Below are 14,957 nucleotides of genomic sequence, written 5' to 3'. Positions count from 1 at the left end.
AGAGAGAGGGAATATATTATAAATGATCTAAAAACAAGAAAAAACTTACAGCAATGAGTTGGTAAGAGTTATTCATCATGGCTATTAGCATGTTGAGTAGAACAACCAGAGATATTACATTATAGGTACCAAACATGGTGGCCCCAACAAATTCAGTGAATTCATGCCTCGCTTTCACGTTGGTCACATAGAGATTGATGAGTCCAAATATAGACCAGAATAATGACTGCAGCGTTTCAAATAACCTGAAAAACAAAACCCAGAAGGAATAGCTGTATAATAACTACACATTTAGTTTTCAGATTGTTCAGTTTCTCCCAAAATACACAAAAGTTCTTGACTTGACTGAGATGAATGACACTTATCACTATATTGCAAACATAGAGGGAATATCTTTCTAGTGAAACAATGGCCTAGTCTTTCAAACCTGGGCCTCTAGAGATACAATACAGAATCTATAAATAAACCTGCAATCAAAAGGCTGATTTTGTTCAAACTTCAGAGACATAACTATAGTTGCAGAGATCTTATGCTGGACACCTTCTTTTGAAGTACTTTGACCCTTTGCTTTAACTATAAGGGGTAGAATTAGGATCCAAAAGTAACTCAAGTATGGTTGTGAAAGCAATGATTGTGCCTCGCCAGGATGTTGAAAGAAATATCGTATCCTCATATATTGCAATTCTGGTTTGTTGAAAGCCACTGAGATAAAAGGAGTCAAATAGTTAGAAGGACATTATTATCATTAGCATATGTTTTGTTTCATAAAGAAAGGAAACAAAAAAGACAAGCATGCTGCTCTCAAAAGAAACTTGTGTTTTTATACCTTGTGTTTTTATATTATATTCCCTTAGAGAAATTTGTACAACATCTAGGAAGTTAGTCACAATGATGAACTTTAAAAAATAATCCTCTGCAGCTAGATAGATTGAAAAATTTTCCCTTTTGTTCAGCTACACCGTAGTGTGATATGAACAGTCCTGGTTAGACTGCTCCTTGAAAGTATGGAGCACATAAAGTGTCACATTTTGCCATGACATCATCTTCTGACACTAGTACCAGTACTCCCCACTATTTCCCAGATGAATACTGCTTCCCTCAATGCTGAGCTCTGAAAAATTTCTGTGTGTTTTTCTGTTCAGATCACATAAAGTTTTGAGCTGCATAGGTGTTATTTATACAAAACATAAATGTGCTGTGCCTGAGAAAAGTTACTTGATTAAGATGATAAAAAGGCTGCTATTTTTATAAAATTATTTCCTCTAAGAAGGAAGCCATTAGTAATAAATATATTTTTAAAAAAGCCTAGATACACAGAAGTTAATAGGGAATGGACATTTATAGCAGTAGTTTGATGCAGGTTGGAAGGTGAAAGACAAGAGAATTAGTATTCATTTGGTAGTGTTTGGTACTATACAAGAACTAAAAACTATAATGAAGTAAAATTGATTTAAAGTGAAAGAAAAAGAAACAGTTTATAACAGAAATTAGAAATCTGATTCTGTGGACTACAGTCAGTAGAATCTTGGACTGAATATTTTTTTTACAGCCTATCACATTTGCAAGGAACCTTCATGTTTTAGAACACCAGACTTATTTAATGTCCACAGGTAGACATGGAAGAAATGCAGAGTGACAGCTGCCTGGATGAGCCAGGCCTGAACTGGTGACCTTATGCAACTTCTAATCTCTTTTATCTTCCTCTTATCTATATTTTACCTTTTATCTTTTGAGATATCTTGAATTGTACAAGCTTTACTGTGGTATGAGGTGAACATTATTAGAGTGATGAAATTGATGAAATTTTTTTTTTTTTTTTAATTGTTTTGATGTGTTTGTCAGGACACCACTGTAATACCATCAGGGGTTCTTTTCTGTAGACAGCATCTAAGTCATTAAAATATTTGGGGAGAGGGGGAGGATAGAAATAAATAGCTACTTACGTTGAAAATGCATTATTCTGCTTTTCACATCGTATTCCTTTGCAGTTGCCAGGTTCATTTGTCTCATAGTAGAAGTACAGCTGGTTCAATCCATTTGCAAAAGCGAGCAGCACAAGGCAGTATATGAAGAGAAACTTCAAAATGTCCAGCAACATTCTTCCTAGAGATATCTGCAGAGGTCCCAGGTGAGAATTTGCAGTGAATAACGAGATCAAGCGCAGGGAGCTAAAGATGTTTGCAATTGCAAACAGGGCCTCAGCCACCAGGGTTGGATGCCACATGTCCCAGCTCTCCCGTGGAACTAACCCACTATACTGGAAACAAGCAGAAGGGAAGAAATTACTCCTCTGTTTTCATGCGTAAACAAGCATGTCAGTTTCTTTACAAGCTGCTCAATTAATTTGCAGATATCACAATAAATTTTCACAGTAGCAAAAATTTTCACAGTTTACGAATTCTGACACTGTAAAAGGAACAGTTTTGAGCACCTTGCTTTTTAGAATTATAGAAATTTCCAGCTGTACAAGCAGGTAAATTAGTTCTTTGAATAAAAGTGTAGGGCTGACAGTGATGGAGAGAAACCCCCAAAAGCTCTGGCAAGTAGGAAGAAAACATTCAATCACCAAGTAAGTATATAAATTAATCACTAATACTGGATCAATGATGAAAAAGATGTTTATTAATGAACCATGGCAAACTGCTTATGTGTCTCATTATCAAAGAGTCTGACCCCTGAAACTGTGACTTCTGTTCATGCTCTAACAAAAAAAAAAAAAAATTAAATTATTGAAAATGAAAGATATTTGAACTGAAGATTAACTGCTATAGCAGACTCATTATTATTTATTTAGTCTCAATAATCTGTTTTATAGAACATATCAGAGGAGAGAATCTATGCTAGGAAGCTCTCTAAAAAGGGTATAATATAATAGAAAGCAGATGTCAAAGGGGGACTATGGTGCTATCTGTATTTACCTGTTCTAGACCACACAGATGCACCTTCAGAGCTGCTGGGCATGCCCTGAGCAGTAAGGAAAGGGATTCCATGTGTCACTGGGGCCATATGATACAACATAAACAGACATCACAGCATTTCACCACACTCACCTTACAAAGAAAGAGTGGTTCAGAAACAACTGAGTAACTTGAACATACATTAAGCCTGCAGGACATGATCAGATACATCCCAGAAAGCTAAAGGAACTGGCTGATGTAGTTTTCAAGCTGCTTGTCAATATATTTGAAAACTCCTGTGAGTCAGGTGAAGTCCTCAGTGATGGGAAAGAGGAAAACATTGCACCCATTTTTAAAAAGGGGAGAAATTAAAACCTTGGGAACAACCAACCTGTCAGCCTCCCCTCTGTGCCTGGGAAGGCCATGGAACAGATCCTCCTAGAAGCTGTGCTAAGGAACACGGAGGACAGGGACACGATTTCAAGCACCAGCACAATTTCAGCACGGGAAATTTTTACGGGTTGGTCAGTCCTTCCTGACCAACCAAGTGGTGTTCTACGATGGAGTGACTACATCAGTGGACAAGGGAAGGGTTGCAGGTGTCATCTGTCTGGACTTGTGTAAGGCTTTTGACACGGTCCCTTGCGACAGCCTTCTCTCTAAACTGGTGAGAGATGGTTGATATCCACTGTTCAGTGGATAAAGAACTGGCTGGACGAGTGCATCCATAGAGACATGATCAACAGCTTGATGTCCAAATGGACGTCAGTGACAAGCAGCATCCCTCAGGGATCTGTACAGAGACTGGGACTGTTTAACATTAGTGACCGATGGATTGAGTGCACACTCAGCACAGATGACACCTAGCTGAGTGGTGTGGTTGACATGCCTGAAGGACAGGATGCCATCCAGAGGGACTGGACAAGCTCAAGAAGTGGCCCCATGGGAACACCATGGGGTTTAACAAGACTAAGTAAAAGGTGCTGCAACTTGCTCAGTGCAGCTCCCAGTATCAAGACAATCTGGGGAGTAAAGGGATTTGAAGGAGATGGAGTTGAGGTACTGGTAGGTGCGTGCTCACAGCCCAGAAACCCAACCATATCCTGGGCTATACAAGAAGTGGGGCCAGAAGGCCAAGGGAGGGGTTTCTGTCCCTCTACTCCACTCTGGTGAGACCCCATCCAGAGTGCTGTATCCAGCTCCAGCATCCCCCATACAGGAAAGACATGGACTGCTGGAGCTGGTTCAGAGGCATGCAGTGAAAATGGTCACAAACCTGGAGCACCTCTCTTCTGAGGAAAGGCTGAGAGGGCTGGGGCTGTTCAGTGTGGAGAAAAGGTGATCTTATGGCCTTCCAGTACCTAAAAGGGTCTCATAGCAAAGATGGAGATAGACTTTTTATTGGGCCTGTAGCAATAGCAATGAGCTAATGGTTTAAAACTAAAAAAGGGTAGATTTGGACTAGATGTAAGTAAGAAATTTTTTATTATGAGGGTGGTGAAACATTGGAACTGGTTTCCTAGAGAGGTGGTAGATAATTCCTGGAAACATTCAAGGCCACGCTGGATGAGGCTCTGAGCAGCCTGATCTAGTTGAAGATGTCTGCTTATTGCAGAGACACTCGACTACATGACCTTTAAAGATCCTTTCCAACTCATTCCATCCTATGACTCTGTGATTCTGCAATCCAAATTGTGAAAGGGAACTGGGCATTGTTTTGGACACTAACAATTGGCACAGGCCCCACACCAGGGTTTCTCTAACCAACTAGTAGTGCATGTGAAACTGTCCCAGTGCCCGACAGCAATCCCTGGCACAATGCCATTTACTAATATACAAGCAGCCATAGCAGCTGACAGGTTTGTGGATTTGGGGATGAGAACTGAAAAACTGAAAAATAGGTCATTAAAGAATTTAGAATTATTCAGCCTTACATTTTGTTCACCTGTGATATTTGTTCTCTACAGAGCAGTGAATTAAATCTAGACCTGCTGGAATCATAGATCAGAACTCTCTTCATTAGACTATCCTCTCCCTAATGATTATGCTCATCTGCCCCATCCACTATGGCTGCTTAATCCAGTTCTGATTGATTCAAGATCAGTGATGAAAAACAGGCAGCAGAAAACAGAATGTAGTTACCGGAGACAACACCGAAGAGATAAAACAAGAAGACAAAGCAGAAGAAAATATTTTCAGTGTTTTTGAGAAGAGAGTCAAAAACTCCTCAGCATGGTTCCTATAATGGCTTTCTTTTTTTTACTGCACATTATGAGCAAATTATTTTTGAGCAAATTATCATGGTACTTTACAACCCTCACAGCTGAAAACTTGCACCTTTTAAATAACCAGGAATAATTGTCCATACAAGCAAAGGTTAGTACTGGACAGTGCAGTAGATACTCAGATTAGGGAAAAGTACACAAGGTGTCTTGGGGCAATAAAGTAAAATACAGTAATGGACAAATGTAAAGAACATTCATGAAACTAGGAAGAGATGGAGTTTTTGGTAGAGAATCAAAAGCATCAAACTGCAGACATATTTTAGGTGAGGGCAAGTAGTGGCAGATTCCAGGGAAGTTACAGATGTGGGGAAGTTGGGAGAAATCTAAGAAAGTACCCTTCTGAGAAACACCTGGAACTACAGGACACTGAAAAAGTATAGCACATGATATACCACGACAAGAAGAATCAAGTTTAACAAGTCAGGTGTGGATAGCCATAACTGCACTCTGACACCTACTCTTACGGTCAGCAAAGAGAAATGAGAATTTCTAGAGTAGTGGGAAAGCAAACATCCCACATAGGTGAGTTGCTCTTTAACTTTCTCATTTTATCCTCATTGATTGTTGGGGAAGGGGATAGACTGTCTTACAGCTGTAGTCTGGCAAGATGTGTCCAATGTCACATTTTCTAGAAGAAATGATGTTAAGCAGAAAGGTGAGGAAAAAAGGACTTCATCTATGATATCCTGGATAAAGACACAAAACTGATTTCTTCGAACATTCAGAAAAGATCAAATGACCTTTAATTTGTGAAAGGGAAATCAGAGGCTATGATATTTCAGTGTAACTAACTCTTCCTTTTCTGGGCCCAAGTGGTTCCTGCATGTTGGATAGAATTCAAGAGGTGTCACTGTTGTAAGCAGAGAGTGATGGCTGTTATTTTAGTGTTGAAGAAACATAATTTAAAAGACTGTAAATACTTGGCAGAAAAAAGTGAGAAAGGTGAAGGTCTGAGAGACAAGTTTGGAAATTGTCTGTGAAATATACTAACTGCAAGAAGACAGCAAACAATATAAAGAAAATTATAAGAGGTCTCTAACAACAAACCCCTATTGATTACACTAACCAGAGAAGAGGATGCTGAAAAGGAATCTAGAAATATTTAAAAAAACCTAGAGAACAAAGCAGCTTTCATGTGAAAAGGAAAATAAAGAAGAGTAGCAAAAAGAATAGGTATACTAAAACCAGGAACAGTGAAAAAGAATAAAAAATATATCTTAGAGTCAAACCACCTAGAATTGAGGTATTTTTTCTCTCAGTCATGTTTGTTGAAGTCCTTCTGTTCTACACAGGATAAATAAATTATTATTGTTCTAAGGAGTGGAAAATGGTAAGAGAAAAAATAGCAACACTGAGTTTGCTGTAAATCATGATGTTGATACCCTGCAGTCCTCTATTTGGTGACACTGATGAATTTCTGTCCCCCCTGGAAATGCAAACACGACCTTTTGACATGTAACAAAACTAACCATCACTTAATTTGATTAAATAACACCCATTACTGGCTCTGTGGTTGAAGGAAATTTACATGGCACATCAATTGAAAATTAAGAAGAGCAGAAAACAAATAGAACAGCATATAAACAGTAGAGTTTCAAGGTAAATATATGATGCTTTTGCGGTATCAGCCAGGGAATACAAAGTAATAATCCTTGATCCTTACTCAAAGGAATTAAAATGCAAATTCAATATCTGAACCATTTGTGAGAAAAAAAAAGCTGAGTGATCACTGTTTTCCCATTAAAAGAAAAGACATGAACTCTTGATGTCTTGGAAGTACCACGAGAGATCCAATAGAAATGCAGATCAGGCTGCCTGAATGTTTAATGAGCTGTTGGACCTTAGTCTAAGATAACCCCTTGTTTCTGGTCACAATGAGACAAGTTAAAAAATATCCATTGCAGGAAAAGTCATATGTAAATGTGAACTTTTCCTATTTTAAAATGTATGTACCAATCTTTGCATTCATTATGTGGAATTTCAAAGCAGCACTAGGAAGGGAGCAGGGGGATGGCCTAGCAGAGAGCTTTAGAATGGTAATTACACTGAGGAATAAGGTCCATAATTTCTCAGGGGTGGAGAGGTGTTAATCTGCCTGTGCAAATGGACATTTAGTCTGTGAATCTGATAAAATATCTATCAAAACAATTTAACAATGCAAACATGTAAGAATATGTTAGCTTTTGCGGAACTGGTGGCAGAAGAGATATATAATCTTATTTACTCCTAAAAAAAGTAGACCTGACACTGTGATCATTAAGCCAGTAAATGTTGAGACAAATAATGTACTTTAGCTACTTTTCAGAGTTCTTGCCCTGAATAGGAATTTGTTTCTCTACTAGCTCTTCACATCAGTAGCTGAGGCATGCTATCAGCAATATGATTGCATGTGATTTTTAGCAGAATTGGAAACAAGCAGCACTAGGTCCAATGCTCAGGTTTAACAAGTATTTAAGAGAAACCAAGCAGATTCTGCACACATGTTGGCACTGCACTTTACATATCAAAACAAAATAAATTATATTCAAAAAAACATAAAAGGAACCATTTTTTCTTAGCGCACCTAAAAACCCTCCAAAAAAACAAATGCGTTGCTTAAAATCTGTCATCTTGTACTTAAAAAAAATATATGACAGTGTGGTATAGATTATGATATTTTATGGAGAGAGAGAGCATTTTCAATGGATATACTGGATAATTTAGGAAGGCCCAACATGTTGATACAGAGGCAATAAACCATAGACCATTGAAAATTATAAGATGTCCTTATTTTATTTGAATACTGGCAATGAAACCAGTTACCTTGATTTATCTTATCAGTTCTCTCATCCTGAAATGATATGCTTTGGTGAATTTTACATTACCCCATCAGCTACTCTAGATAATATCCATCTACTTAACTACTGCATCAGTAAGAGCCTTAAATGGGCAATAAACACTATATTTTACTCTGGGAATATTTATCACACAGGAGAGTAGCATGGAGACACTCATAATTTTATTCAAGGGAGTTGGTTAAAATGTTTTTTTGGGTGGCTGGAACTGATCCATAGAAGATAAAATAAATCTAAGAGCTGACCTTATATATTTGGTTCAATAAAGACAGAAGAGATGTAACTTATAAAAACCTGACTCACAATGCTTAGGAAAAGAAAATAAAAGCTTCACATTAAAACACACTGGTTACATTTGGCATCCTCTCAATCTCATCTGGCATAGTGGCAAGGAACTCTGTTGTAGGCATTGGAAGGAATGTGGCAGGGTATTAAATCACACTTATATGCCTCTGTTCATTGCTTCATCATGTGTTTCAGTTGACTAGCACAGCTTTTGTAAGCACTGTATTCATTATGATTAAAACATACACACTAATTTGGAAAGTAATGGATGCATATTATCCCAGATACTGTCACCTTGGAATCTGACTACTGTAAGCAGAAGCCATTTCAGAGATGAAAGGATTATAATGTCTTCTAATCAATATTATTCTGAACTGAATAACTGGCCATCTCCAATGCTTTGGAAACATCTATTTTAAATGAACTTTAAAATAGTGTGCTTTGTTTCAAGGGACAGTGAAATGACTATTTATTTTCTAGTCACTTTATTATAAGGCATCTTTGTTTGAAAAAAGGCATTTCATTAGCTTTTAAATGACAGTTCACCACTCTTTAGAGCACCTTTGTCTTTCAGGCTCCAAATTTCTTCGAGTAAGACTTCCAAAGGTTTGCAGCCAGAGATCCAGCATGTCAGAAACCTTTTGTCAAAGAAGGCTGATGTGTCAACACATGACCCGGGGGTCTTTGTTCATCCCTGCTCCTGACTGGCTGACACACGAACCTTTGTGACCAGACACAAGATGATATAAATTAGAGTTCCTATGCTCCTCTCTGCCTGTGGCAGGGCTGCAGCAAGAACAGCTGCTGTTTGAGGAGAGGAAGTCATCACTGGCTACTTGATGGCTCTCTCCTTGTCCCAGTCAAAAGTATCTTGGCAGAGGAGGGACTCTCCTTCCATGCACACAGAGTAGTAGTATTGCAACTGTAAATTATCGCTCACAGCAGGGAACTTGAAAAAGCTGAAGTACAATGCTGATCCCCGTGGCCAGTAAAAATGGGCTTATCTCTACATGGATGTGATAAGAACTCTATGATAAATGCTAAAAAATGCTTTAATTTCCTTTCATATCTGGTTTCCTTGCACTTGAGAACATTTGCTATTCAAAATATCTCATTTTATGAGGAATTTCTCTCATATTATATATTCATGTGGAACACATACAAAATGTCCACACAACATGTTCTCTGCCTTTGGAAAGAAGGGCTGTTCTGCTGGAAGATTCTTAAAACAGAGGAAATATAAGACTTTCACATCAAGTCCATGAAAATAATGTAAAAATGAACATACCCAGTCTCATTTTATCTCATTCAGTTATACTTTTTTATGTTGCACTTACAATAAATTTTAAAAAGAAATTAAAATCTTACTGTTTAGTTCCCACCACTAATTTTGACTACATTTTTTGGCAGTAGACCTGTCTGAAAGTTGTGTAAAATTGTCTTAGGGGCAATAATTTCTCACCTAAAAATCAAGGATTAACATAAAAGGCAAGCATTATAAAATATTACAGGTAATTTTCATTTCTCAAGAATTTAACAGTATGACAGTTCAGGACAAAATAAGAAAAGATTGCCAAGGCCAAGAAGGAAAAAAACATAAAACCCAATATTTTGTTTGCTCTTATACTTGTCTAGTTTCCTGTCATTGCTGCAGAAGATTCACAGAACACATCATACATCTTTAGAATTGCTAAGCCTCAGGACCTCCAAACACAGATAAAAGATTGAAGAAGACTGATTTAATTTATCTTTAAAATGTTGCTGATTTTTTTTTTTACAGTTTACCTTTGAAAATGCAACGATTTTCAAGGAGATTGTTGCCAGGTACAAGGAGTTCATTACAAAATCCATGAGGTTCCACCAATCATGAATGTAGTCCTGTAGTCCACCATCCCACATCTGTTTAATTTCACCCCAGATAAAACCTGTAAATAGAACATAATTCATTAGGCATGAATACTAAGTTAAAAAAGACTCTGAATATCCTAGACACTTAACTCATGATAGATTTATTCTCCTTACATCTAGTGTAAAGGAAGGTGGATAAGTGTTCAAATTTACACATCTAGATAGGTGAAATTTCATCTTTTCACTATTTCAAGAATTAATTTGTCACACAAAACCCCCACAAAAATATCTGCTTCTACAAGGACAATTCCTTTGGTTTTCTTCTCACTGTATCTCTTTCTCATTGTATCCTAAAAAGTATGAAAAGGGTCTTAAAATAAGTTACCAGTGTCAACTCAGTCCTTGGCAACTGATGCAATGTATTTCAGACTGGAAAATTTATGACTGCAGGTCAGTCCAACACAATTTATTTTGAATGGAATCCACACAATAAGAAAGAGAATTTCTATTGTTATTGTCAATGCTGAGCTAAAGTCTCCCTTTTCCATATGAAAGAGTAGTGTCTCCAGAAGAAAGTCTTTTGTTGACACCTTCCTTTGGGACATGAAGGAATTGAAACTGTTTTCAGGTGTGCAGAGCACACATTGTGCTAGACACAGTGAAACAGAAATATTCAATCCAAGTGGAAAATCTTGCAAGTTGTCTGACATGAACTTGGTTTAACAGCTTCAGAGACAACTGTGTGGGGAGTCTTTAATGCTATAAAAATTAAAACCACTCTGAAGAAGATACTCCACATAACTGTATAATATGTTAATAAGACAACACAGTACATTTAGATGCACATTTCACGTTATTATCTACAGATTTTTTGATAACAATACCATTACAACTTTTAATTTTCCCAGTTAATTATTTCTTGTAGGAATTTCTTACTTTGTGCTCATTAGAAAGGCAGAAATAATGCCAATCTCTCATATACTGATGTTGAGTTACAGTAAATTCAACATGACTTTTTTTAACCTGCTCTTTTAGAAAATGATAAACAGATTTCGTGCAGGGGCCTATAGAGTTCTGCATTTCCTTACTATAAGCTTAATTTAAACTTTAACATTTTGTCGCAGTGGGTCTTCTGGTTGACTGGATGGAAAACTTGTGATTTTTCTCAAACATGATCTGTATGAAGTAATCTCTGGCCTACTCTTGTTTGTGCCAGGTAGGTTTTTGAGGTAGGTTATTACAATTTAATTTCCTAGTGTATTACCTTAGTTTTTCTGTGTCCTGAATGTTTTCAAAAGGAAAAGTCCCCTTCCTCACTAACTTCACCATCAAACCTCAGACACCCATCTTGTTTCTGTGTGTCATCACCAATAATCACAAGCCTCAGGAGCATCTGAATCATCTGATTGATCCAGCAATTTTTATTTTCACAAGATTAATTTTCAGTCATGCTGCCATCACCATTTCAGCATTCTGCAGACCTGGGGCAATGCCCTCTGAGGAAGGACCTCGCTGGGAACTGTAGACGGGAAAGTGGAATAGGCCCATTTTACTGCCTGCCTACAACCACCTAGACAGGCTGACTGCAACTCTATCTGTAGTGCTTCAGATAAAACTAACCCAGAAAATATAGCACTGTTACAAAGTGAACACTTATTTTAAAGATGCAATCAACTGCGCTGCGTAGCAGTGACAGAACAGCTGAACATGACTGCATGGCAGGCGTCAATATCCTCTAACAGCACACCCTGGTGCACTGCTGTTACCTGCCCAAGTGCCATCACAAAGGCAACACACCTTCACAAAGCTACCAGGGCAGGCTCCTGCATGCCTGTCCATTTCAGCCAGTGAAATGATTTAATCACTTACTCTTCAAAGACCCGGTCACTTGTGACACGCAGTATGAACGTGATGACAGCAGATCTCCCTCCCCCTTCTCTCCACAGTCCTCTCCAACCTTCATCACACAGTCCATGAACTTGCAAATTGTCCCTGCTTGCTCTTTCACTGCCTTTTGGGCATAACTTGTTAAGACCTTGCCATCATCGGGTCATAAAAGCAGCTGCTCTGTGTGCTGCTATATCCCCTTCACATTTCAGACACTGCTCTGAATCACTGCTGCTCCACCTGCATTATAGCACATAAAAATCACCAGTGCAGGAGAAGACCTGGCTCCAGGCTCCGAAGTCTATGTAATACAGATATGGCCCCTAAGTCTCAGTGTCGCACAACAGTGCCTTGCTCTTTTTCACGTAAGAAATTTTCACTTAAAAGTCACAGGATCTTGACATTGGCAAGACTGCCATGGCACAGAAAGCAAACAGCTTCATTGACAGAAGATCCCCAAATAAAAAGACTTTGCAGAAATCAATACACACATTCATAGAATTAAATAAACTTTTTTGTGACTCATTAGAGTTAAGGAATGTCTTTAAAATATGCTTTGAAAAGATAGCAGTAACAGGTTGGGTGCAAAATAAGATGAATGCTTTAACAAGAGGATTTATGTTAATTGAAGTCTTCTGCCAAGATATTCTATGGTTCACAATCAGCCAAAAATGTGAACTGACACAGACTGCAGTGGGGCTGTTCTATGTAAGACTGTTGCTCAGTATTGTATGCTTTGGCAGCACTGCCTAAAATGTAATGGGATTATGTACAGATTGAAAAAGAAATGCTGACTAATGCTGCTGCACTTGATCTGTTCTGTGAGTGAAAAGCCAGACTGTTTTTCCAAGCACTTCCTGGGCTTCAGAAAATGAAATGTAATTTTAAAGTTGACATTAACAGAGAAACACTGACCTATTATAAAATAGTGAAGAGAGTATATGAGTTATAAATTTGATCATTTTGAATTAGAAACACAATTAATCCAAGTTACCAGCAATTTGGAAGTCATTTGGCAGCTGAAGGTTCTGAGTATACTTTGATATTTTAAAGGTAGTGGTTCTAAATTTTATTTTTGTTTCAAGACAACTTTTATGTTCATTCTGATGCATGTTCTTTTTAAGCAAATAGTAATGGAAAACTGTAAACCCCATATTTTTGCTGGTTGTAAGAGAGATGTCATAGTTTGCTCTTCTTGCCAGCCAAAGCATCTAAGTACAAACTCAATATATAAATACAGTTAGTGAGATCCTACGTGACTGCAGAGAACTTGAAACTACGCTGATGGACAGATGGATTCTACGTTTGTGAAAGACACACGGCCCACATATGCTCAGGAGAGCTGCCCACACATGCATTTTTGAAAGCAAATCTTGGTACCTATCATGTCCTAAGTCTGATTGCTCAGATTCACAATTCTAGGGCAGCCCTTACCATGACAGCTGTGATCAGTCTTTGCACTCACCAGGTCTCCCTGACTAGGGATTCTTAGCAGGGATCACCTGGAGCAATGAATGCTGGAAGAACTGGACTCTCTAGAGTTCTCTAAATCCTCCCAAGTGTGCTTGAAGGGCTATCCTAGAAAAGTGTACTCTGAAATCCCAGAGCCTTTACACAAGGCAGAAGATTTCTCTAAGGCCTGGTGAGCTTACATGATGAAGGTATTCAGAAGAGCAAACCTCAGGGATTCCCAGCTGTGCTGTTTAGGTTTAATTTATGGCAGCCAGAGGCCTTGAAATTTTTTGGAGAACAGAACTGTATCTTTTACAAGAAGGAAGTGTCCGGGGGAAAGAAGTCAGACCACTGTTACCTCCACAGTCTCTGGAGGTAATGCCAATTTTCTTTGGTTACATTAATTGGGAGAATCAGGAAAAGACTTGGAAAATGTATGGGGGTTTTTTGGTTGGATTTTTTTTTTTTTTTTTTTTTTTAAAGAAAAACACATCCAGAGATCAGAGAAGAATTATCTCTGTGACCTTGTACACTTTTCTACTTGGAAGACTAATGGATAGCTGGATAGTACCTGATTTTATTGTGAAAGGAGTCTTTAGGGCATTTACAACCATGACCTGACATGATAGAAGATATGCAGTGAAAAGACTGTCTAGCAGAGGCACTTCTACAGGTAGGAAAGAGATAGAGAGTCCAGGCACAGCCTGATTATTAATGTGCCAAAGCAGCAACATTGCTGCAAACTGACAGAGCTCATGTCAGAACTACACTTTCAGCAGCAAGAAAGCTGACATCTCAACAAAACAGAGGGGACACTGCCAGCCTGCACACAGGTATTGGGGAAAAACTGCTAAGAGAAACCAGCCAAAGACAGGGAGCAGACCTAAAAGCAAGAGCGTTTTAGGCAGTCAGGTTGGGGACAAGTTGTTTGACCAAAGCCATCTTTAGCTCCCTGGGAGGAAACAAGAATCTCGAAAGCAATAATCCTGTCATCTGCAGGTGTGTCAGTCTTCCCACTGGCTGAAAAGGAAGCCATGGAGGATCAGGCTTAATTAAAACAGATGTCTAACTTCCAGATGCCTGCATTTAGCTGAAATAATTCCACTCAGAGCAGATTTCACTATTTTAGCTGGATATTCTTTGCTATATTTTGTTTGTCTCTTTGCTCTAACTGTGTCTTTCCTATCTCTTCACACCAGTCAGATTTAACACCTGCCTCTTAGATCCTCACCTATCCATTCCATGCTGTTATAATTTATCGCCACTTACAAGGAAATTATAAACATTATGCAGCTCTTCCACCTCATTAATCAAGAATTTTAATTAAAAAGTTGAGGGTAAGACTTTCAAATACTTGCCGCATTGTTTATACCCACATATTGGAGCAGTAAAAGAGGAATAACAGCATGGATATTTTGAAACAGCCTGAAATGACAGAGGAAAATTTTATAAATGTCTATGGTTTTAAT

At 38.2% G+C, this 14,957-nt stretch overlaps 1 protein-coding gene across 1 annotated transcript in view; it reads right to left on the bottom strand.

The window, feature by feature from the left end:
• TRPC4 (transient receptor potential cation channel subfamily C member 4) overlaps positions 1 to 14,957 on the bottom strand; it is a 131,864-nt gene that overhangs the window by 14,671 nt on the left and 102,236 nt on the right. The window contains exons 5-7 of the mRNA XM_041407398.1: positions 10,087 to 10,226; positions 1,944 to 2,257; positions 50 to 245 (exon numbers count right to left, since the gene is read on the bottom strand). Of these exons, the coding sequence (XP_041263332.1) occupies positions 50 to 245; positions 1,944 to 2,257; positions 10,087 to 10,226 (650 nt within the window). The remainder of the gene's footprint in view (positions 1 to 49; positions 246 to 1,943; positions 2,258 to 10,086; positions 10,227 to 14,957) is intronic.

The sequence above is a fragment of the Onychostruthus taczanowskii genome, unplaced genomic scaffold (assembly GCF_017590055.1).
Source record: "Onychostruthus taczanowskii isolate IOZ18803 unplaced genomic scaffold, ASM1759005v1 scaffold26, whole genome shotgun sequence".
Classification (NCBI taxonomy): domain Eukaryota; kingdom Metazoa; phylum Chordata; class Aves; order Passeriformes; family Passeridae; genus Onychostruthus; species Onychostruthus taczanowskii.
Note: the sequence above shows the minus strand (reverse complement) of the source record. Positions and strands in the feature narration are given on the sequence as shown.